A 25,881-nucleotide genomic window follows, 5' to 3' on the forward strand; every position below is an offset into this window, starting at 1 on the left:
CCCACAGCACCGAGGTCGGCCTTACACAGCCTGCCTCCACACCAGACACCCCTATGGCCGACTCTGAACCATTTCCCAGGTCAGCTGGCCCAAATGTAGCCCTGACCTGCATGCACCCCCCCCCCCCCCCCCCCACTGAATGAAATGTTTGTGGACACCTTCTCCCACATGCAGTCCAGCTGGCAGATGTGTTCGCGGACATCTTTAACCTGTCCCTACTCCGCTCCGAGGTCCCCACCTGCTTCAAGAAGACCACCACCATCATACCAGTGCCGAAGAAATACCAGGCAACGTGCCTCAATGACTACCGTCAGGTGTTCGTCGCTTCAGTCGTAAGAACTGCTTCGAGAGGTTGGTCATGAAGCATATCACCTCCATACTCCCAGAACGCCTTAATCCACTGCAACTCACATACCGCCGCAACCGGTCCACAGCAGACGCCATCTCCCTGGCCTTACACTCATCCATAGAGCATCTCATGGAACATAGAACAGTACAGCACAGAACAGGCCCTCGATATTGTTCCGAGCATTGTCCGAAACCAAGATCAAGCTATCCCACTCCCTGTCATTCTGGTGTGCTCCATGTGTCTATCCAATAATCGCTTGAAAGTTCCTAAAGTGTCCGACTCCACTATCACAGCAGGCAGTCTATTCCACACCCTAACCACTCCCTGAGTAAAGAACCTACCTCGGACATCCCTCCTATATCTCCCACCCTGAATCTTATAGTTATGTGCCCTTGTAACAGCTATATCCACCCGACAAGAAGGACTCCTACATCAGACTCATATTTATTGGCTACAGCTCCGCCTTCAACACCATAATCCCAGCCAAGCTCACATCAAAGCTCCAAAACCTAGGACTTGACTCCTCACTCTGCCACTGGATCCTCAACTTTCTAACCCATAGACCACAATTAGGGGCTGGTTTAGCTCACTCAGCTAAATCGCTGGCTTTTAAAGCAGACCAAGCAGGCCAGCAGCACGGTTCAATTCCCGTACCAGCCTCCCCGGACAGGCGCCGGAATGTGGCGACTAGGGGCTTTTCACAGTAACTTCATTGAAGCCTACTCGTGACAATAAGTGATTTTCATTCATTTTTTTTCATTTTTCAATCAGTAAGAATAAACAACATCTCCGCCACAATAGTACTCATTACCGGGACCCCGCAAGGGTGTCTACTTAGCCCCCTGCTCTATTCCCTGTACGCACACGACTGTGTAGTAAAATTTGGTTGCAACTCCATCTACAAGTTTGCCGACGATACGACCATAGTGGGCCAGATTTCGAATAATGACGAGTCAGAATACAGGAGGGACATTGAGAGCCCGAGTGGAGTGGTGCAGCGACAACAATCTATCCCTCAATGCCAGCAGAGCTGGTCATTGACTTCGGAAAGCAAAGTACTGTACACACCCCTGTCAGCATCAACGGGGCCGAGGTGGAGATGGTTAGCAGATTCAAATTCCTAAGGGTGCACATCTCCAAAAATCTGTCCTGGTTCACCCACGTCGACGCTACCACCAAGAAAGCACAACAGCGCCTATACTTCCTCAGGAAACTAAGGAAATTTTGCATATCCGCATTAACTCTTACCAACTTTTGCAGATACACTATAGAAAACATCCTATCTGGCTGCATCACAGCCTGGTATGGCAACTGCTCGGCCCACGACCACAAGAAACTTCAGAGAGTCGCGAACTCAGCCCAGTCCATCACATGAACCTGCCTCCCATCCATTGACTCCATCTACACCTCCAGCTGCCTGGGGAAAGCGGGCAGCATAATCAAAGACCCCTCCCACCCGGCTTACTCACTCTTCCAACTTCTTCCATCGGGCAAGAGATACAGACGTCTGAGAACACGCATGAACAGACTCAAAAACAGTTTCTTCCCCACTGTTACCAGACTCCTAAATGACCCTCTTATGGACTGACCTGATTAACACTACACCCTGTCTGCTTCATCCGATGCTGGTGCTTATGTAGTTACATTGTATACCTTGTGTTGCCCTATTATGTATTTTCTTTTATTTCCTTTTTTTTCCATGTACTAAATGATCTGTTGAGCTGCTCGCAGAAAAATACTTTTCACTGTACCTCGGTACACGTGACAATAAACAAATCCAATCCAATAGGCGGGCTGAGCCGGGGTTTTCCTGACTCTGCTGCCTGCCTTGAGGTTTGAACACCAGCCCATTTATGTAAAATTCCTTTGACTGCCATCATCAAAAGCAGGCAGAGGAATTTTTTCTTTTTAAAATTTAGAGTACCCAATTTGTTTTTCCAATTAAGGGGAAATTTAGCGTGGCTAATCATGCTACCCTGCACATCTTTGGGTTGTGGAGGCGAAACCCACTCAAACACGGGGAGAATGTGCAAACTCCACACGGACAGTGACCCAGAGCCGGGATTGAACCTGGGACCTTGGCGCCGTGAGGCTGCAGTGCTAACCCACTGCGCCACCACGCTGCCCGGCAGAGGAATTTTACATGTGCATGTTGTCATGCTTGTCACTAATAACAGCACAGTGAAATTTCACCCACTGCTTTCAAGATGTCTAATTTGAAATGAATATGTCTAACGGTCATGGTTCACAAATTTGTTTGTTTAATATATCACTCTAATATTAGTGTTAATGATTCCATGTGCTTTTTATTGTCACGATACGGTGTACTGGTTTTACTGAAAATGAAATAATCGTCTGTCGGCTTCAATCACAAAAACCTCATCAGGATTTATCAAAATCATCATAAACCTCGCCCCTAGATTAACCGGGCGATAATGGCAGGGAGATTGTATTCTGACCATGCTATGTATGACCCATAGGTCTCATTACTCCAAACATTAATCCTTCCAACAAATGAGGAAGGTTCACAGTGATGTGAGATAAAGGAGCTTTAAGTTTTTCTTAGACATTTCTATCCGACTGTGCACATTTCTGATTAAACCCAAGAGATGCAGCTGTTGGGACACACAAAAATCATACCAAAAAATGACCATTTACAATTCATATTCATGACTTAGATGAGCGAGCCAAATACAAGGCACCCAAGTTTGCTGATGGTACAAAATTAGGTGGGAAAGTAAGCTGTGAGGGGGACACAAAGATGGAGACAGGTTGAGTGAGTGAGCAGGATGCAGATGGAATGTAATGTGGGGAAATGTGAAGTTAGCCCCTTTGATAGGAAGAATAGAAAAGCAGAATATTTTTCTGAATGGGGAGAGACTGGGAAATATTGGTATTCAGAGGTGTCCTTCTACAGTAATCAAAGTAAGTTAACATTTATGACTGAGATGAGGCGATACTTCTTCACTCAAAGGTTGTGAATCTTTTGGAATTCTCTATCCCTCAGAGCTGTGGGTCCTCACCTGTTGAGTATATTCAAGACAGAGATGGTCTTGATGGCTAAAGCAGGCTTAAAGGGCTGAATGACCTACTGTTCCTATGCTCCTATATTTCTGTCCCCTCTCATGATGCCACCATGAAACACATCTTCCCGTCCCTTTCAACATTCCAAAGGGAATATTCCCTCCGTGAAACCTTGGTCACTTCTCAATCACCACCAACACCCCCTCCTCTTCCAACAGTAGCTTCACTTTCACCTTCTTACTTCTCACCATTTATAGAATAGAATAGAATCCCTACAGTGCAGAAGACCATTCATCCCATCAAGTCTGCACCAACCATGTCCCACCCTATCCCTGCAACCCAGTAACCGAACCTTAATATTCCTGGACATTAAGGGACAATTTATCATGGCCAATACACATACCCCGTACACTTTGGGCTGTGGGAGGAAACCGGAGAACCGGAGGTAACCCACGCAGACACGAGGAGAACATGCGGACTCCGCACAGACAGTGGCCCGAGGCCAGAATTGACCCGAGGCCAGAATTGAACCTGGGTCCCTGGTGCTGTGAGGCAGCAGTGCTGCCCACCGTGCCGCCCGATGGCCCAAAACAATTGTCGCAGGTGAAACAATAATTTACTTTTACTTCTTTCAGTTTAGCAGACTGGTATTTACTGCTTACAATGCAGTCGGCTCCAGACCGAGGTACCAAATTTACAGTGGGTAACTGCTTTAGACTCTTCTGTTCAGATGCAAGTGTAATCTTGAAATCCCAGTTGCTTGCTATTTGAGTTCTCCACCCCAGCCCCACTCTAACCTCTCTGTCCTTGGCCACCTACACAGTTTCAATGAAATTGAAGAGAAATTCAAGGAACAGCACTTCAAATCTTGATTGGACACTTTACAGCCTTGTGGGTTCAACCGAATTCAACAAATTCAGAACGAAGCCATTGCTCTCATGTTTTCACACACCATATGATGGTAATGATTATACTATTGCCATTTAAACCTCCTCCAAACACATTGTTTGTTTCTTTACTTGTTGCCAAACCCAACCCGCTTGCCCTGCATCATCATCCCCTTTTGTTAATCGATCTCTCCTGCCTTCCGCACCTTCACAAACCTCTCCTTTTTTTCTTCCCCACCCCCATTCCTCCCTCCTTCTCGCCACTCCCTTCTGTTTCCTGGCTCTGCTTTAAAAAAAAAATCTTTGATATCTCTATTATACATTTTTTAGTTCTGAAGAACGGCCAGCGACCTGAAACTTTAACTCTATTTCTTTCAGCACAGAGGCTGCCTGACCTGCAGTATTTTCCGTTTCAATTTCAGATTTCCAGCACCTGCAGTATTTTGTTTCCGTGCAATTCTATGAATTATAGGTTGTAGTCAGCACTGTAATCCACGGAACGAAATGGCACCCTACTTCATGCTGAAGCTTTGAGCATGATTAAAGTACATGCCCAACAAAGGAATTAAATTCAGTCATGAGCTTGTTAATGATAAGATATCAGCTTATTCTGGTCGCGAAAGGACCTCCAAAAACGTCTACAAAGATTTGTTACAAATAAAAGTGTCCAACCTGTTTGTTTACTGATACTTATTTCACAATAGTTGGACAGAGAAACACTTTCCATTTGACACTAGTAAGTAGTGAGGCTCGTGAAAATAATTTAGTTAGTCCACTTGATAAATAAAAGCCTTCCTGGTATCAAAATAATTGAATCAATGATCTGAATTTGGTGGAGATAGATTAAAAAATGGAATGATAATTTTTGACTATAAAAAGTGCAAATATCATCTTCAGGAGTAATTTGAGAAGGGGACTGCAAACTGGTTAGTTGTCATGTTGTATCAGGCACATATTTAATTGCTCATGCAAGAGCTCACCAGATTATCTGGTTGAATCTAGTGCCATGACAGGAACGGTCTACGTGAACATTGCAGCTCTAAGATAGGATACATAAGCTCATGAACTACCAGTATATACCCCGAGTTAGTGTTGGGGGGATGCAACGTGTATTAGATTTATAAAGCCTCTTTCATGAACTGGGATAAAAGATCCTATTTGTCTAAGGTAACGGTTCTGGGAGAAAACATGGAAAACTGTAGCATGAATAGAATGTAGTTTCAGATGCAAAGCCAGCATATGTTTATAATGCTTGAAAGAGAAAATAGTCTTGTTCATTGAAGGATCAAGTTTTGGGCATGAAAAGGAGACCAAGAAACCTCCTTTCGGTCTGCAGTTTTGTGCAAAGTTCTTTTGAGGTCAATAAGCTGTCAAAAGCCGGGTGGTTAATGAGAAGGCTTGCAGATCGGAAGAATCTAACCTTATAATTGAAATATCAGGTACCTCCTGGAGGGACAAGGATAATGGATTGACACTGACAGTGTTTAACATTAAGCTGTCTTCAAAATAACTTCATTTTATATCGCATTCTGGGAATCAGAGGGAACATGTGGAGAAATAATGAGCCCAGATTACTGCAGTAGAAGCAATGGTGAAGCTATCAGCAAGTAAATCGGACAGCGACTTCCGGCATCTGCACACACACAGTTACACATGGAAATCCGGATGTTACTGACCATGTTGCCCTGCTCCTCCCCATGCTGAGCTGTACTGGTATCTTCCTGAGAGACATGACATTGAAACACATGGAACAGCATGATATTGCTACACTTATGTGATAGAGACACATTAAACACTCCAGGAAAGGTTAGGTCTCATCCATTCCAGTGCAAGCAAATTTTCAACGGTGTGCTTAATTACTGCCAAACCACTTCTCTGGTGCCTAGAATTTACTATTACAACTGTTGAGCTTCATTTCTTCAAAGTTTAATTATTGTTGGGGATTTTTAAAAATCTAATTATTTTTAGCACTTCCTCTCTGAATTGTATCCTTCTCTCTCTTAGCCCAAACTTCCTTTCCCTCTCTTTATTTCACTTTCTGTGCATAATTTTACATTGTTTTATCTATTGTAATACTCACACATTCCCCGTGGCTGATTCACTAGTTTTTAACCTGATTCAGCCTTAGTGAAGAATGAAGAATGGGCCGCGTATTTTATTGATTGTTGGTGATTCGGATGATCATGAGCAGCATTTGCTCAGAATACTCAACTCTTGGCCATTACTTCCTGCTAATCTGAAGGGGTGGAGTGTAGTCAGTCCTGATCAAACTGAGGAGGTATCACTCAGATTGTAATACCAATCTGAAAAGAGTTGCTCTGTTTTGGCAATGCAGGCAATGTAGATCAAAAACTTGTTGACTCTTCCTAGCATCACTGGGCCTCCTGATTACATTGCACCTATCTAAAGGTTCCTGGGTTCACTCCCACTACTCTTTAGGATATCCTTTCATTCTTCCAGATGGTCTTCTGTAGTCCTTGCCAAGAATCCGAGATGTATCTGGCAGGAAGCCACACCATGCATTGATAAAAGGAGAGTTGTAGCCTTCAGTCACCGAGAGGGGCACTTAGCAGAGCTTAAGCCCCAAGGGGACGTTTAAATTGTTTTGTTTTCCTTTGATGATTTGAAGGATGCTGTACTTCCCAAATTAACATTATAAAGGAGGGGGAGGGGAAAGAAAATGCACAGCTGAAGACAGAATGGATTGATCTACAGAGATAGGGAAAAACACAGGTCTATTGGGAGGAGACCTGGTTTTATATAGTGCAGGTTGAAGTTGATGCAGAAGGCATTCAGATCTTGGTGCAGAATGTGGTTACTTATCAAAGCAGCAGCAAAGTAAACCTTTAGCTAGAACTCAGAGAATTCAGTCAGTGACACAGTGGATTCCAGATAGCCAATCCTCCATCTGCTGCATTCTCTGTATCTATAGGAAATTTGCTGATTCAAAGCCAGGTCCTGCCTTGAACTGGAATCTCTGCTCAACAGCCCCATTGTCCTACCTACAGTAACAACAAACAGCACTTGGTAAAATGTGACTCTAACAGGCTTGAATGGTACATTGTAGAGGAAACAGCACTAAATGGAACTCCTTCAAGAATGTCTCCTGGTACCAAACAAATGGATTTACTTTAAAACGGCGCGAGAAATGGAATTAAACTCCAGTTTATAACACTCCCATATTTTAAATGGCCTACTTGGCTCACTCTCAAGAAGAGGGGGATGGAGGAGGTGCAGCAACAACTTTTTTAGTCCTTAATACCACCATTAACACTTGCTTTGTCTTTTTATTTATTTTTAAAGTATCCAATTCTTTTTTTCCCAATTAAGGGGCAATTTAACATGGCCAATCCATCTACCCTACACATCTTTGGGTTGTGGGGGTGAGACCCTCGCAAACACGGGGAGAATGTGCAAACTCCACAGACAGTGACCAAGGGCCGGGATCAAACCCGGGTCCTCAGCGCCGTGAGGCAGTGGTGCCAACCACTGTGCCACCCCACACTTGTTTTGTCAATCTCTCCTTAGCTCTGACCTATCCCTTACCTTCTATTCTACTCCCTCTCCTCCAACCTGTCATCTTTTATTATATAATCCATCATATTTCTACTCCTGTTCAGCTCTGAAGAGTCATCCGGACTCGAAACATTAACTGTGTTTCTCTCTCCACCAATGCTGACGGCCTACTAAGTTTATCCAGCATTGGGCAGCACGGTGGCGCAGTGGGTAGCACTGCAGCCTCACGGCGCCGAGGTCCCGGGTTCGATCCCGGCTCTGGGTCACTGTCCGTGCGGAGTTTGCACATTCTCCCCTTGTTTGTGTAGGCTTTGATTGCCCCTTAATTGGAAAAAAATGAATTAGGTACTCTAAATTTATTTTTAAAATTTAAAAAAGTTTATCCGGCATTTTCTGTTTTTACTTCAGATTTACAGTATCCATAGTATTTTGCTTTTCAATTAGATATTCAGATGCTGATAACTGCTTCCTCCATCCATGAATATAATTAACACTGTTGCACCTCTTTGACACCAGTCATTTACTATTCACACTTGTGAACATATCAACTGACTCTAGCTATATTTGTCGCAAACAATACAGTATCATTAGCTGCACAATTACAAACTCTTAGAAAGAACAGTCCCGCAGGCCTAACTGGACTCCCAGCACTTATCAAAACTTTAAAATAAATGAATTCACAACTTGTCTTTTGCTCAAAAAGGAAACTATTAAGGTCCAAGGAACAAACAGAATATCGGAGACTGATAACAGTGCCATACTGGGAGTCTTTTCACTCCTGATAAAGATCTAATAATTAACTTGCCCTGTGTCGTGAATAAATTATGGGTCTTCCTCACTTGCAAAACAAACCCAGCATTGCATCACTCCTGGCACAATACCCTGCTTTTAATATTCACTTCAGGAAGAACACTTTCTTGGCCCACATTAAAACTCTGTTCATATAATTAATATTTTCAAAAAGCAATTCATTTATAATTTACATTACTTAAATTTACATTTTATTCATGTGGATCTTTAAAATCCTAGATATTAATATTTTATGTCAGCTCAAAAAATATGTATTTTTAAATCCCGAGCTAAACACAAAGCGTGCAGCATTGTTTAATGCACATTTTTGTGCATGGTCGTGCAATGCTGATGGTGCTTCCAGTTAATAAGGCTCCTTCAGACTCCCATCCCGAGTTTCAGCCTCCTGGCCTCGGGTTCAGTCAAAGACAAGCGGGAATATTAAATGTTGGTGCAAGCGTTCTACGTGCAATAAATGACAAACAGAAATGGAGATTTACTCTAAGACTGTTGGCTCCAATATCAATGCTGCCAAACCTCGAAGTTGGGAAATGCGCCTTAACACATTTAAGTGGCAAAAAAAAAAAGCATTGCTCATGGAACATGGCAGCATTTGCTGCCTGCTGTTTTGACACTGTGGTGATACTGGTTGATTTTCTCTTTAAACCACAGTACCTTGTGGTGTTGGGTAGAGAATGATGCTTCAAATATAAACCACTGGTTAGAGAGGTGATAAACAATGAAACATAAGTAAATATCACACACGATGAATGCCCATTAGCCTTTATAAGATATGGCGTACAAATACCACTTTACAGATAGAGGCAGGATGTCTATAATGGAAATAAAACCTCTCCCTCAAGACTACCCAATCCAAGATACAGGTCCGCGGTGTAAAGACTAGGCTCCGGAAAGCATGTAACAAGATCCTTCTGAAATGTGCAATAACTTTTCTCATTTTACATTCAATTTGCAGCATTCACATGGTCACACACAGACACACTTTAATTACTGGGGTTTTCAGTCTGAAGCTGTTAACCAAATCTATGTATGCGACTGAACTAAGCATTCGCAGACAGAATATCATTTGCTATAGCGGGCAAATTCTGAAAGTTAATGCTTTCACGATCAGTGCATTCTGTAATTTCAGAAGCAAATCATTTTGATCCAGATTAAGAATCCAAACTGGAAAATATATACAACTGGGATAGTGCATGGGTTCTTTTTAAATATCTTAATGATTTTTTTCTCAATTTTTAGAACATTTACATTTGATTACATATTACTTGCATTCTGTTCTGTTAATTCTTTTTAAAAATCACTGATTGTATTTTCAGCACTGACCTTGCCTACCCACCAATATTCCCTCTACTTTCCTTTTGCTATGCGCAGTCCCTTTAAGGTTGTCACACGGCCGCACGTGTGCATCTTAAAGGGACCACAGCAAGTGGGAAGTTTTTGTCCCCTGCCTCGTACTTTTCTCCTTTCTGCATGGCCACACACCCGCGCAGTTTGGAGGCAATGTTGTGACCCCAGCAAAACGCGCGCCAGTTTTTGCTTCACCAAACACCGCGTCGGCTTTAAAAAATTCCCCAGCTGCCTTTGGAGGTTTAGCTGTTCTCAACACGTACAGGCGTGGATTAAAAACGGAAAACCCCGGAGATACCAAATTAATGCCTGAAAAGAGAGAAAGCAACCCAGAATCCGGTGCGCTGACCCTTGGGGAGAACGAGGAGGGGGGGGGGGGGGGGGGGGGGGGGGGGGGGATTGACCTTGGAAAAGCAGCGAACGTTGGAGTCAGGAATGCTAATTCCTGTCACAAAGCACGTTCAAGAGTCAATGCAAAGTAGCTTTCTGCAAAGTCGGAAAGCGGTGGCAATTACGCGAAGACCACCTCAACGTTATGATAAAGCACCAAAACAACCTGCATTTATATCGTGCCTTTTACATGTTCAACTCTTCCATGGTGCTTTGTGAGGATATAATTAGATAAAACTGGCACCAAGCTAAAGAAAAAGATATTAAAGATGCAAAGCTTGGATCAATGAGGTAGATTTTAAGGAGGATTTTAAAGGAGGGACAATAGGTGGAGAGGTTCAGGGAGGGGGTAAAGAGCTTCAGGCCACCAGTGCGGTAAAAGGGAAGCGAGATTTGCAAGAGGTTGGAAGAATAATACAAAGTTCTTTGAGGGTTTAATGGCTGGAGGAGGTCACAGAGATAGGCAGTGGTGAGGCCCCGAGAAGCCGTAGAGCAGTAGGCAGTGCGTCAGTCTCATAATCTGAAGGTCCCGAGTTCAATCCTCAGAGAGGGCAGATTTTTAGGGGCTGGTTTAGCACAGGGCTAAATCGCTGGCTTTGAAAGCAGACAAGCAGCACGGTTCAATTCCCGTACCGGCCTCCCCGAACAGGCGCCGGAATGTGGCGACTAGGGGCTTTTCACAGTAACTCCATTTGAAGCCTACTTGCGACAATAAGCAATTTTCACTTTTCAAGAGGAAATGCCTCCAAGTTGCTGTCCCAAATGGAATGGAGTGTATGACGTGCTGGTCAGTGGTATGGGGAGAGATGAAAGCAAGTCTGTCACGTCTGTTATGGTCGCAGTGGAAAGTGCAAGGGAGGAAAGTCGGTAAGTTCCGCTGTCGACTGTACTGTGTTTATTGTCCGTCCACGCTAGCTCTATTGCCTCTGAATCCACTTCAGGAACCTGAACACAAAGGCTAGGTTAGCACGGCAGTGCAGCTGAGCGAGTGCTGCACTTTCAAAGGTGTCATCTTTCCGATGGGATGTTGAGCTGAGATGCACCTGGGGGAAGGTAAGGATTCCCTGCCATTGTTTCAAAGAAGACAAGGGAAATCCACGTCACCCAATCATAATCACTAAAACAGGTGATCTGGTCACTATCACTTTGTCATTTGTGGGATCGTGCTGTGCACAGATTGGCAGCTGCATTTTCTCCAGTACCACAGGGACCACACTTTTAAAAAAATACTTCATTGACAGTAAACTGCTTTGGGGGGAGTGCGGAGGCCATGAAAGGTGCGACAAAAATGCAACTCTTTCTTTCTTTATGAGGCTGTTTCGGAAAGATCAAATGCACATTAGGTGGTGAATTTATGGACAGAATGGGTTCAGTCAGTCTGATGCTGACCTTTGCGAGTGGCTCACCCTTTCAAACCCCCCTTCTATTTCCACTCCCACATCTGCTTTTGACATTTTAATCTGCTTTAACCAGACTCAATAAAAACTTCAGGAATAAGTACTGTACCCTGAGATCTGACACTTACAGGGTCTGAACATTGGTTTTATTCACGTTTGGCCTTTGCCTTCCCCTCCATTTTCTTAGAAGCATAGAGTGCTGGGGCTATGCGACCAATGTCAGTATTTAGTGGTTGGGAGGGGAAGTGGAAGGGGAGGGAGGGCGGATAGGAGATATACGACAACTATTCAGAACAGTCTTGTGGGCAGCGGAAACCAGAGTAATTTATGACCCATTTGTTATTTAATCTCTCCTGCTCTTCACCCTGACCACACACCTTCCCTCTTGTTCCATTCCCCCCGCCGCCCCCCGAACCATTAACTATGTTCCTCTCTCTACAGATGCGGCCTGACCTGCTGAGTTTTTCCAGAATGTTTACAGATTGCAGGCCTGTCTTTCCTCGTGTGGGTGGATCTGCTGTGGTTTTCAACAAGATTTTACATTCCCTACATTTATGCTTTTATTGCCTCCCCTTGTCGCTCCATGTTCTTGCCCTATTGCATCTTTCATGTTCCCTGACTCAGCTACTTTGTTCTTTTAATGCCTCTTCATTGCCTTGCTGAGGTGCTCCTTATACATCATCCATCGATTTTCCCCTCTTTCGGGCTTTTTAAGATGCTTTTTAACAATAATAATCTTTATTAGTGTCACGAGTAGGCTTACATTAACATTGCAATGAAGTTACTGTGAAAAGCCCCTTGTCGCCACATTCCGGCGCCTGTTCGGGTACACAGAGGGAGAAATCAGAATGTCCAATTCACCTAACAACACGTCTTTCGGGACTTGCGGGAGGAAACCGGAGCGCCCGGAGGAAACCCACGCAGACACAGAGAGAACATGCAGACTCCGCACAGGCAGAGACCCGAGCAGGAATTGAGCCCGGGACCCCTGCGCTGTGAAGTAACCGTGCTAACCACTGTGCTACCGTGACAGGTGTCACCATTCCTGATTCTCAGTGTCTACCTGCTGTTCTCTTTCTTGTGACCTTTGTGCTGCTGACCCCGTCCTTATCCTCAAATTACCAGTCCAGGCGGAGCACAGGCACACAAAATATATTCATCCGTCTTTTTCCCTTTGCAGGTGCAGTGCATTTCCAACATTTTCTGTTTTTCCTTTAGATTTGGTGTGTCTGCCGTGGCTCAGTTGGCAGCATGCCCCTCTCTGAATCACAAGGTTCCGTGTTCGAATGCCACTCAAGGGCTCAAGCGCATAAATAAAGCCTCATACTCCAGAGCGAGTACAGCATTGTCAGAAGTGCTGTTCTCTGGATGAGATGTTGAAGAGGCCCCACCTGCCTGTTTGGGTGGATGAAAAGACCCCATGAGACCATTTCAAAGAAGAACGGGTGGGGTGGAGTGGGGGATGCTATCTCAGGTCTCCTGACCATTATCCTTCGGTCAATATAAATTAAAACCGATGATCTGGTCTTTATCACATTGTGGCAGCTTGCTGTGCACAAACTGACTCCCGTGTTTCCTGCATTACAACAGTGACTACACTTAAAAAATACTTCATTGGGTGTAAAGTACTTTGAGAGATCTGGTGGTTTTGGAAAAGGCTATGCATAAATGCGATCCTTTCTTTCCTTTTTTATTTCCAGCCCTTGTTTTGTAGTCAAACTGGGCTTTCTGTAATTCAAAGCTGTTCTTTAAAAAGCACATTCTAAAAGTTCTGGGGTGTGATGTATCAGCCTAGCCGCCCCCAACTCGGGCCTCATCACGCCTTGCGAGATCACGTGAGGCATCATGATCTGGATCCTATCCATTGAGGTCAGGACCCAGATTTGCATATCCAAGTGAGCAATTGAGTTTCACTGGAATGTATGTGTGCCAGATCTACCCAGCGCCTGGGCCTTGCCTCAGACACACCTAGCGGACACCGTTTAGCACTGGTTTCCACAAACGTGGACTAGGCGTCCCAGCACTTGGGGGTGGACGGGAGGGGTGTCTCCCAGGTAGGTGGAACCCCCTGGGTGGATGGGCTCTGGGCAAGGTGGTACCTTGGCACTCCCAATGCCATCAGGGACTGCAGTGCTGCCAGCCTGACAACACCACACAGGCACCCTGACAGTGGCAGGGTGTCCATGTGGCATCATGCCCGTGCTGGAGATCAGGTAGGGATGCCCTGCCCTTAAGAGGTCAGGGCGGAGGTGGAGGGGCTTGATGATCCCCTTGTTGGGGAATTATGGGGGTCCGGAGGCCATAGTGGAGGATCTAGAGATCAGAGCGTATTTTTAAGTGGCGCCTCGACCTCTTCCAGCACTGGCAGGCGGAGCTCGTTAGTGCAGGAAACGGGACTGTGCGGACGCGATGGGACGTTCCTCGCCGGAGCCCAGAAATGAAGCAGAATCCAGTTTAATAGCGGGGCCATTCTCGGCTCTGCCAGCCCTGGGAAACACCCGGCTAAACGTGCTCGACGGGGGACTCACTATATCACTGCTACCGTTAATAATGAGGGCATTGCATCGGTTTGGAATTTTGTGCCGATTTGATCGAAATTGAACATGAGTTAAGATTTACCCAGCACAAAGCGAGGCCATTCAGTCCACCGTGACTGTGCTGGGTCTTTGAAAGAGTTATCCAATTAGTCAAATTCTTCCGTGCTCTTGACCTGAATGACCAGTAAACCTTCCTTGTCCAATTCCCTTTTGAAAGTTACAGTCGAATCTGCTTTCAGCACCCTTTCAGAGTCTGTTAACTCCAGATCATAACACGGCGTAAAATAATTTCTTCTCAACTCCCCAACCGCACACTTGCAAGTAATTTGGAATCCGAGTCTTCTAGTTACCAACACTCCTGCCGATGAAAACATCTTTTCCTTAGGCACTCTATCAAAACCCTTTACAATTTTGAATACCCATTTAATCCCCTTCTCTGATCAATGGAGAACAATCCCAGGTCTTCCAGTTAACAGAGCCGAACTGGGAGCCACTTCCATTCAGATCATGTTGAATTTCTGACCTGAAACAATATTGACATTCTCGAAACATTGATCCTATTTTTAAAAGCAGAGTGCATTCCTATATCAAGGCTGTTGCACTATTTTCAAATTCATCTTTATGTGAAACATGGTTATCAAATAATGTTGACTAATCCTATTACAAACGGAAGGCCATTAGAAAACAAGAAATACAGGGGCAGCACGGTGGTGCAGTGGTTAGCCCTGCTGCCTCACGACGCCGAGGTCGCAGGTTCGATCACTGCCCTGGGTCACTGTCTCCCCGTGTTTGCATGGGTTTCACCACCACAACCCAAAGATGTGCAGGGTAGGTGGATTGGCCACGCTAAATTGCCCCTTAATTGGAAAAAATGAATTGGGTACTCTAAATTTATTTTAAACAAAAGAAAACAAGAAATACTTAAGTTTTTAAAATTAATTTATGGGATGTGTGTTTCGCTGGCTAGGCCAGCATAATTGCCCGTTCCTAATAGCCCTTGAGAAGGTGGTGGTGAGCTGCCTTCTTGAACTGCTGCAGTCCTTGAGGTGTAGGTACACCCACTGTGCTGTTAGGGAGGGAGTTCCAGAATTTTGACCCAGCGACAGTGAAGGAACGGTGATATACTTCCAAGTCAGGATAGTGAGTAGCTTGGAGGTCACCCTCCAGATGCCTTGTTCTCCTAGTTGGTAGCGGTCATAGAGCTGAAAAGTGCTGTCTAAGGAGCCTTGCTGGGTTCCTGCAGTGCATTTTGTAGATGCTGTACATTGCTGCCATGGTCCGTCAGTGGTGGAGGAAGTGATTGTTCGTAGAAACGCGTTTTCATCCTGGATGGTGTCAAGCTTCTTGAGTGTTGTTGGAGTTGCACTCATTCACGCAAGGGGAGAGCATTCCATCACATTGCTGGCCTGTGCCTCATAGTTTTGCGAAGTCTTTGGGGAGTCAGGAGGTGAGTTAATCGCCACAGGATTCCTAGCCTCAAACATGGTCTCTCAGCCACAGTACTTATATGGTTAGTCTAGTTCAAACCACCTTCCTTTGTGCCAGAGATTACTCCAACCAGCGGAAAGCTTTCCCCTGATGCTCATTGACTACGATTTTGCTCAGGTTCTTTGCTGCCATACTCGGTCAAATGCTGCCTTGGTGTCAATGGCAGTCACTCTCGCCTCACCTCTGGATGTCAGCTCTTTGCCCAGATTTGAACTAAGGATGTAATGAGGTCAGGAGCCGAATAACCCTGGCGGAACCCAAGCTGAGCGTCAGTAAGCGGGTTATTGCTAAGAAAGTGCTGCTTGATAGCACTGTCCATCACTTTATTGATGATCAAGAGTAGACTAATGGGGCAGCAACAGGCTGCCTGCGATTCTTCCTGATTTTGTGTACAGGGCATACCTGGGCAACTGTCCGCATTGATGCATTGGGGTGGCACGGTAGCACAGTGGTTAGCACTGCTGCTTCACAGCGCCAGGGACCTGGGTTCGATTCCCGGCTTGGGTTACTGTCTGTGCGGAGTCTGCACGTTCTCCCCGTGTCTGCGTGGGTTTCCTCCGGGTGCTCCGGGTTCCTGCCACAGTCCAAAGATGTGCAGGTTAGGTGGATTGGCCATGCTAAATTGCCCTTCGTTTCGAAAAAGAAGTTGGGTGGGGTTACGGGGATAGGGTGGAGGTGTGGGCTTAAGGAGGGAGCTCTGTCCAAGGGCCAGTGCAGACATGATGGGTTGAATGGCCTCCTGCACTGTAAAGTCTATGATTCTATGTAGATGACAGAAAGAGAAAACAATGAGGGTTTGAAATCTGAAATAAAAACAGAATTCTGGAAATACCTAGCAGCATTGTAGGAGAACAATAGGATTTGTTCATACAAACATATGTACAAAGGAACATACAAATTAGGAGGAGGAGACCATTCAGCCCCTCGAGCCTCGATCACGGCTGATCTGATTGTGGCCTCAACTCCACATTCTGTCTAACCCCGGTAACCAGTGACTCCCCTATCAGTCAAAAACCTATCTAGATTTGCCTTAAAAATATTCAATGACCCAGCCTCCATTACCCTCCGGGGAAGAGGGTTCCAAAAAATCATGACCCGCAGCCTCTGCCTTGAATGGGAGACCCCTTATTTTTCAATTGTGTTAATCTATTTCTCTAATTCAGATTTTGACAGAGTTGAGTAAAACCTGTCCGAGCATCAGCTTAGAGCATTTGTTTATTAAAATTACCCATTGGATCAGCTTGGCCTTGACATATCAAATTCAGCCTGGACAGCATTTGTTTGTTTTTGTTTATTTATAAATTTAGAGTAGCCAATTATTTTTCTTTTCCAATTCAGGGGCAATTTAGCCTGGCCAATCCACCTAACCAGCACATTTTGGGTTGTGGGGGTGAAAGCCACCCAGACATGGGGAGAATGCGCAAACTCCACACGGACACTGACCCAGGGCTGGGATTCGAACTCGGGTCCTCAGCGCTGCAGTCCCAGTGCTAACCACTGCGCCACATGCCACCCTCTGGACAGCATTTGTATCTTGCTCAGGAACATCTCTCAAATATAAGCATAACCTCTCCTACGTTTAAAAATAAGAAAGACATGTACACATATTGCGCCTGTTTCAACTAAAAAAAAAGTAGGTGCCAGCCATTCTCTGATTCAGTCCCCATGGAAATTTCCTGAACAATCAAGAGTCAACCTGTCTGATTTGAATTTAAAGCTTGGCAGTTAACTGTCCAGCGATACATTCTCCATGACAGAGCCTCTACCAGTCAGAGTCCACTTGCCAACCAATCGGCACAGTCTCCATAGCAGAACCTCTGCCAATCAGAGTGCACATGCCAATCAATCAGCACTCTCTTCAGAAGAAGTAGAAATTGTTGTTCCCTTTATATTTGGTACTGATGAGTGCAAAATGAAAAGCTTCAACAACACGCGTTCTTTTTCAGCAATACTAAAGATATTCTTGTCATTATCTTTCCACATTTAAACATCTGATTTTGACACGCAATTAAAAAAAAACTCTTGCGCTATCTTCTGAAAACAAATAATGAAATTAAATATACATAGCTGGATTGCCAAACACCCTTAAAAATGCAATCTTTGGGAAATGTAATTCCTAATTAAATGTGTAATTACTGATGCTGGTTATGTACTTTAATGGCAATGTATTTTTAATTTGAATAAACCTTTTCTCATCACCTTTAATCTTTTTCACATCAACTAGTGTTTAATGAACTGTTACCTGTAATCACACCAAGGACACATATAAGGTTTCTCTCCTGTGTGGACGCGTCTGTGTCGGGTCAGATGGGACTGTGTTGTGGAAGCGAAGTGGCACTGGTCACATTTGAACGGCTTTTCACCTACAAAAGAAATGCTCATTATTTTTCTATCTGTGACAGACTCCTATAATTATCAGAGTGTAAGGGTTAGAAAACCATGCGACGAAAGATTTAATTTCGGAAGCATTTACCTACTGACCAAATTTGAAGGCTAATCATATATACTTAAAATAAAGTACATGTTCACAATCTCAAAAATCTTTTGATACTTGTATTATAAGGCGTGAAGTTTTAAAAGTCACAGATTGCATATTTTTACATCTTTCACCATAATATAGAACTAGCTCTCAATTAAATGGTCACGACTGGATTAACCTTTTACCGGTCTTGGTTGCAGTTTTGTTTAGCATCTTAAAATGAACATATTTCAGAACCTTCCATCTTTCAATCAGTAGAGTTTCATGCAGGGTAAAAATCAATCGGCAGAAAAAAAGCAAGGCAGAATAAGAATCGAGGGGGTCTGAGGATATTAACAAACTAAAGAGTGAAACCCAAGTGGTTTAGCAGGTGGCCGAGATGCCACCGGTCAATTTCCAGCTTGTATTTGCCATGCATTTGTATTAATTTTTATTGTCACAAGTAGGCTTACATTAGCACTGCAATGAAGTTACTGTGAAAAGCCCCTAGTCGCCACATTCCGGCGCCTGTTCGGGTACACGGAGGGAGAATTCAGAATGTCCAATTCACCTAATGTAACGTCTTTCGGGACTTGTGGGAGGAAACCGGAGCACCTGGAGGAAACCCACGCAGACACGGGGAGAACGTGCAGACTCGGCACAGACAGTGACCCAAGCCAGGAATCGAACTAAGCACTGTGCTACCGTGCTGCCCATACTCTTAGTGTTATATTCTTTGTAATAATAGGAACATACTAACGGTCGGCAGGAAAAAACTCTCTGATCCATCCAGCCTTTCACCCATAATTGTGATCCTTTACATGTCATAATATACACTCTCACCATCCCACATGAGGCTAGAAATAAGGTAAAAACCCAGATCAATTTAAGGTTTAAAAAAATATGGGCAATCAAAACCTGTCCAGATGATTCTAGCCTTAAATGTATTATTTTCCAGATTGACATATATATATGTAATATAATATATAATCGGTTATTGTCACAAGTAGGCTTCAATTAAGTTACTGTGAAAAGCCCCTAGTCGCCACATACCGGCGCCTGTTCGGGGAGGCCGGTACGGGAATTGAACCCGCGCTGCTGGCCTTGTTCTGCATTACAAGTCTGCTGTTTAGCCCATTGTGATAAAAACTACTTTGGGTTCAAGTTTAACAGTCTGAGTTCCTTGTCAGCATTGTTCTATTATACAGAACGGTGAAAGCTGTTCAGCATGACAGAGGCAGAAGGACAGTAGAGAAAAGGCAATGTGCTGATGCAGTAAGAGCACTGGAGACACATGGTTCAAGCCCAAACATCCTGTTGAGTTTTTTATCTGAGTTGTGTCTTGCCGAATCGCCATGGTGGGAGACAGGGTGTGGGGGCTGGGGAGACAAACTCAGGGCAACTACTGTGTTGTGCCCAGATCCACCCTTGCACACTTCCTGTCGGTCTGCACAAACAATACCTCAGTGTAGGCTGGAGAATCGGTCACCTGTCAACAGCCTGATCTGCACTCAGTATGTAAATGGTGAGAGGCATGAGAAAAGGGGAGATTTAGCACACTCACCGGGTGAGAAAAATGACACTAAACGTGAAGGTAGGTGTCATGTGACATTTTCCAGTAATATCATCTTTAGAACTGGAGTCAGGCGGGGAAACACAGCAAGCAATACACCAGAATGTGCTTTATATTACTCATGTTCCTTTCCAATCTAGTTGTGTTCTGCAGTGTATCATGTGACCAGACCACAAAAGTTGCTGAAACCCAGTTTGTGTGGTCAATTATGTACATAAGGGCTTACATGTCCATTAGGGTTTACTACAGAATTACCAATGGATCTGTACAGAACAAATGTCAGGATAATAAAATTTCTTTCCCCAGATTTAATTATCCTCTACTTCTTCCATCAGCTACTTTTTTTCATATAAATCACAAGAACAGGGTATCTACTTCTACAAATCACTTATTATGTCAATAACTTCACATCAAAGTAATTATCAGTCCGACTGCGCAAGGCAGCCTCGTTGTTTTTTTTTCTCTCAGGGCAGGTCATGGTTGCAATTCTTTGTCTGTTTGGTATGTTCCACGAACGGCTTCGACTGACCTGTGTGCTGTCGCCTGTGTTTGGTGAGAGCGTGGCGCGTTCCGCCGGCAAATCCACAGAGGTCACACAGGAACGACTTCTCCCCTATTGCAACAACAAACAGATAAGGGGAGCGGGCAGGTCACAGATCATTAAAACATATCTATCAAGGTTTTCAGGGTTACTAATTCCTCCAATCAAATGTTTCCATGTAAATATGTCAAATGGGAATGAAATTACCACTGCGGTTTATTGACTGTGATAAAATCTGAAAAGCACCACTGAACATAATTACATACTTGTCAGAGCCATAAAAATTAGCTTTAATATCAATGGAATGGTTTCGTACAACTTCATTTCAGTTAGATGTCTTCCAGATGGGACTGCTTTATGCACTCGAACAGTTTTTATGCACATCCTGCTCATCCTCCCCTCAATTTCCACAGACCCAGACACTCAGTGTTGACTCGCCCATCTACAGTGAAGGTACAGGGAGGTTTCTGAAGCAGCAGTTATTGGGCGCGCAGGCTGTTCAAGTGTCGTCCGAAATAAAACCCTCTGCTTTCACCTGAAGCCACTTGCCAATGGGACCCTTGAGAATGCTGTCACTAAAATGAACGCGCTAATAAGAAGGTATAACTGAAGAGTGCATGCCGAAACCATTCATCAATAGCGCCCGTTGTGTGTATAAAAGCAAAAATTCTGCAGAAGCTGCAATTCTGAAATAAAAGCAGCAAATGCCAGAAATATTCGGCAGGCGGACAGACACTGGGAATTAACATCTCAGGTCAATGGCATTTCATTAGAAATAGAACAGGTTAGAGATGTAACAAGTACTGGGGCAGGAAAAAGGGGCGAGGTAAAGCTCAACTGGGAGGCAGGAGAGTTTAAACAACAAAAGGGATGATGGTGCATGGATTTCAAAACTGGTCCATCATTACCCTTTCCCAATCAGATGAAAGGTTAATGACCTGAAGCATTGACTCGGTTTTTCTCTTTACAGATGCTACCTGACCTAATGAGTACGTCCATCATTTTCTGGATCATACTCCCTGGTGTTACTTCAAAGAGCACGCTTAAAGGATCTAGTTTCAAACCACTTGCCATTCCCGGATACATCTTTCCTCCACATTGTTTTGGTGGAACCACTCCTCCCCACCCATCCACTCAAACGTCTGGCATATGCGATTTTTATTTTAGGTTTGTTAAAAAGATCTCCGATGGTCTATCATCATCATCCTGCACACACTCTGCACCTTGGGCTGTTTTCCAAACGATTACAATTCTGGAAATTGTCAAAGGAGAACAATCCCAGAATTTATTTTTTAACAAATATGCCATAAATTGATCTGAAATCAGAATCATCCTGCTAAAAACGCAAAAGGCTCGATCATTATACACCAGGACAAGATTTCCAGCCAGAACATCTTGCTTAAAGCAGGGGATTGGAAAGATTGTGCCATTCCAATACATTTCCTGCCGCAACAGGTTTAAAACAAGCTCCTTTATTTTTCTATGAATAACTCAGATTATAAATATTCTTTTATCAAAAAGGTGCTTGGCTTCACTGAGCTTGACACAATATAATTTACTGGTCTAACGCCAACAGGTGCTGATTTGTCTTTAGAGTTTCTTGTTTTGCAAAATTCTGGAACACATCCACAAGCTGAACATTAGTATAAACAAGATGTAAGCCTTTGACAAGCAGACCAATGTGTGTGCAATAAATGAAATTAATGTACTAAGTCCCATGTTCCGTGACCTACATTGGCTTCCAGTCTAGGAACGCCTTGATTTTTCTAATTCACAACCTTATTTTCAAATCCAACCCTGGCCCTCGCCCACTCACTACCTCTGTAACCTCCACCGGACCTATAACCCTCCCCGGCCTTTGTGTTCTCCCAATTCTGGCACCTCATGTATTCCTGATTTTCAACTCTTCACCACTGGTGTCAGTGCCTTCACCTGGCTCAAGTCTTAGCTCTGGAATTTCCTCCTGAACCTCTGCGCCTCTCTACATCTCTCAGTCCATTTGGAACACTCTATAGCTAAGCTTTTGGTCACTTGTCCTAATGTCTCCTTATGAGGCTCCGTGTCAATTTTTTCTGACAGCATTCACGTGAAGAATCTTTGGGTGATTTGCTGGGGTAGAAGCGCAATACAAACAAGGGTTGTTGATGTGGTTTTGTTTGGTCCAGTTCATGAATATGGTTTGGTGTGCAAGTCCTTCAGAAAGGTCCATTCTTTCTATGTCAAAAATACCTCGAGGTATTATTACCTAGCTCTGTTCTGACAGCCATTTTTCTGGTACCCAACTTTAGATTATAACCCAATAAACATAAAGTCACAACAGTCAATTGTGCAGCTGTAGACACGGCCATGCATCATGGTGTGCCTGGGTCATCAATATTGAATACAAAACCCATCACCGACAAAAATGTGAAAACAAATTATCCATCAGCTCTCCCTGTATAAATGATTAAAAACAACAAGCACATGGATGTGATTATCAGAGAATAATTGCATTTCAGGCTTCAGGTGACTATTACAAACTATCGGTTATAGATTATAGCATTACTGAAACCCTTTGATTAACACTACTACCTTCTGATAATTCCCGGATGTCTGTTGCTATTTAAATTAACTTTTAAAAAATAAATTTAGACTACCCAATTTTTTTTTTCCAATTAAGGGGCAATTCAGCGTGGCCAATCCACCTAACCTGCACATCTTTGGGTTGTGGGGGTGAGACTCACATAGAGACGGGGAGAATGTGCAAACTCTACACGGACAGTGACCCAGGGCCGGGATTCGAACCCGGGTCCTCAGCGCCACAGTCCCAGTGCTACCCACTGCGCCACATGCCGCCCCTATTTAAACTAATTTATCGGTTAAATGAAATATCAAGAGAAAAAATCGTTTTTGGGTTGGTTGGTTATTCTGCCTCGTACAGAACGATTCCACTGACACAAAATAATAGAGTGGACGACTGCAAGGGGACAGCCCAGTATCTTTCCCCCACTGTTTAGAGCAGCAACTGATAGTCAAGACTCCACAGAGCTCAGCAAATGATTCTGTTCAATAAACTAGTTATTTGTCCCCCTTTACATGGAAGCTAATACACATTCAGGTTTTATATAACTGAATATTAATTATTTCAACAAGCAATAATCTGTTTGATTGCCAAACTAATAACCTTGACTTAAAACTTAAGATGATATTGCACAAAATGTAATTAGGAGTTCAATGTCACTAACCATGAGCAATTTGGTTAGCTTGGGCGGTGTTCTCCATTCCTCCGGCTGAGTGCTGGCTTGCACGGAGAATCCGTGGGAGGTCACGAAAAAAATCGCCGCAAACCCCTCACCGATTCTGGTACCGGTGAGGGGCTAGCACCGCTGCCGACCAAAACCCCCGCATCCCCTGCCAAAAACGGGCGGAGAATCATCATGTCCCAGGCCAAGCACGCCCACGGCTGACGACCTGCAGCAGCCATACAACATGGCGGCAGAGGTGCGCGGACCAACCCAGCCATCCGCAACCCCACAGCCCACCCCCTGGCCCCCCCTCCACCAGTCCCCCAGCCCTTGCAGAAGCACCCCCCCCAACCCCCCCAGTCAGTGGCATGGATCCCAGCCGTGTGTGGCGGCGCTGGACACAGTCCGCAGCCGCCACGTCGGGTTCGCGATTTGTGTGAGGTCATGTTTCCCACGCCATCAGGAACTCGGCCCATCGGGGGGGTGGAGCATCTCGAGTGGCGGCCGATGAGGTGCCAACGGCTTTGCGGCTGCACACGGCGCGCATCACGATAATGGCGGTTCGGAGGAGGTGGACTCGCAAACCAGCATCAAACTGACGTGAGCCCCGACGATTCCGGCATCGGAATCAATTCTCCGCCGATCGCTCGTTATGATTTCGGCGTCGGGCAATGGAGAATCCACCCTCTTTTTTTTTAACAGCAAGGTGCATTGTGGGAACCCAAGTCATTTTATGGCCAAGATTCCTTGTAAAAGCTGTTACAACCACAGCCCACCTTGGCTTTATCATTTCGTATACTTCTTGTGTGCAAAATCCAGTTGGGCAAATTGCTCTGATGCCTCCTCCAATCACGAACATCTGAGGTACTCAAATCTCCTCTCTGACCTGTGCTGAGATATCTCTTGCGACGAATGCAGGATTTTAGATACATTGGATTATAAACATTTGGCAATTTAAGGGTTGAAAGCCTGGGTTCGAGTGTGTTTGACTGCTTTAAAAGATTCTTGTTTTGCAAGGCTAGAAAGCCTTTAGGAGCCAGAGGTGAAATTGGCCATCGTAAAAGCCTGGGTTAGTGTCTGTTGTTTGACTCGGGGTGTGAATGTGTTTTCAGCCTGGGGAGTCAACTTGTTTTCAGCCTGGGGAGAAGATGTCATTGCTGGATGGAGCTGGAGCGAAGGCATTCAGACATTTTGAGAAAGCTTTTGAGTTCAGTTCTGATCTGGCTAACCCTTTAGACCACAAGTCAAGTCCATTGCTCTCCCAGTCGGATAGTTAAAAAAAATTAATAAGATTTAAAGCAGAGCAGAGTTGCCTGAGGACTAGGGGAGCAGCTGAAACAAACCAGTTGAAACAACTTTTTGAAGACATCCAGCCAGAGTCTGCAGGGGTTCAGGAGCCAAATCTGTTCTGGAACGCAAGTATCACTCTGTTCCATTGGGATGTGGGATGGATTGAGAGCTGCATGTTTTTTCTCTGTGTTGTTTAATAGGGAATAGAGTTAATAATTAAGTGTATTGTATTTACTGTATTGAGTAGTGTTGTTTACAGGGTTATTGTAAGCTATTTTTGGGTGTGATCTTGTTTTAAAATACGAAATCAAATTTCTTTGTGCAATCACTTCTGCGGCGAAGTATTCTTTTCGCACCGTCTTTCAAAATAAAATAAAATATTGGAGTTCGGTCTCGTATCCTAGCCACTGTTGGGGTAGAACATAGAACATACAGTGCAGAAGGAGGCCATTCGGCCCATCTAGTCTGCACCGACCCACTTAAGCCCTCACTCCCACCCTATCCCCGTAACCCAATAACCTCCCCCCAACATTTTTTGGTCACTAAAGGCAATTTATCGTGGCCAATCCACCTAACCTGCACGTCTTTGGTCTGTAGGAGGAACCGGTGCACCCGGAGGAAACCCACGCAGACACGGGGAGAAAGTGCAGACTCCGCACAGACAGTGACCCAAGCCGGGAATCAAACCTGGGACCCTGGCGCTGTGAAGCCACAGTGCTAATCACTTGTGCTACCGTGCTGCCCTAAGGTCTGGTCTGGTCTGGGATCGCAATACTCCACACAGAATATCAGGAAATTAGTCGCATGGGAAAAAGCGACCGAGCTCGCATATAGACCCTTAAAGAGATATTTTAAATCTTATCCAACTGAAGAAACAAGAACTCAGTTTGCTAAGTGTCCATCTATTGATTTTAAGAATTAAAATTGCTTACTTTAATTGTGGAGGGAGAGAAGAACCGAATTGTACTATTATGAGTACCACTGCGGGAACATTTCCTTTATGTTAATATAATGCAAACTACAGGCATTTTTCCCCCGAACGTTTTCTAC

The 25,881-nt window shown here is 44.5% G+C and overlaps 1 protein-coding gene across 21 annotated transcripts in view; it reads right to left on the minus strand.

The window, feature by feature from the left end:
* znf407 (zinc finger protein 407) overlaps positions 1-25,881 on the minus strand; it is a 501,275-nt gene that overhangs the window by 156,032 nt on the left and 319,362 nt on the right. For all 21 annotated transcript variants that reach the window (XM_038810284.1, XM_038810297.1, XM_038810303.1 and 18 more), the window contains 2 exons: positions 20,306-20,389; positions 17,988-18,108 (listed from right to left, as the gene is read on the minus strand). In XM_038810284.1, coding sequence (XP_038666212.1) covers positions 17,988-18,108; positions 20,306-20,389 — 205 coding nt within the window. The remainder of the gene's footprint in view (positions 1-17,987; positions 18,109-20,305; positions 20,390-25,881) is intronic.

This window comes from Scyliorhinus canicula, chromosome 10 (assembly GCF_902713615.1).
Source record: "Scyliorhinus canicula chromosome 10, sScyCan1.1, whole genome shotgun sequence".
Lineage (NCBI taxonomy): Eukaryota > Metazoa > Chordata > Chondrichthyes > Carcharhiniformes > Scyliorhinidae > Scyliorhinus > Scyliorhinus canicula.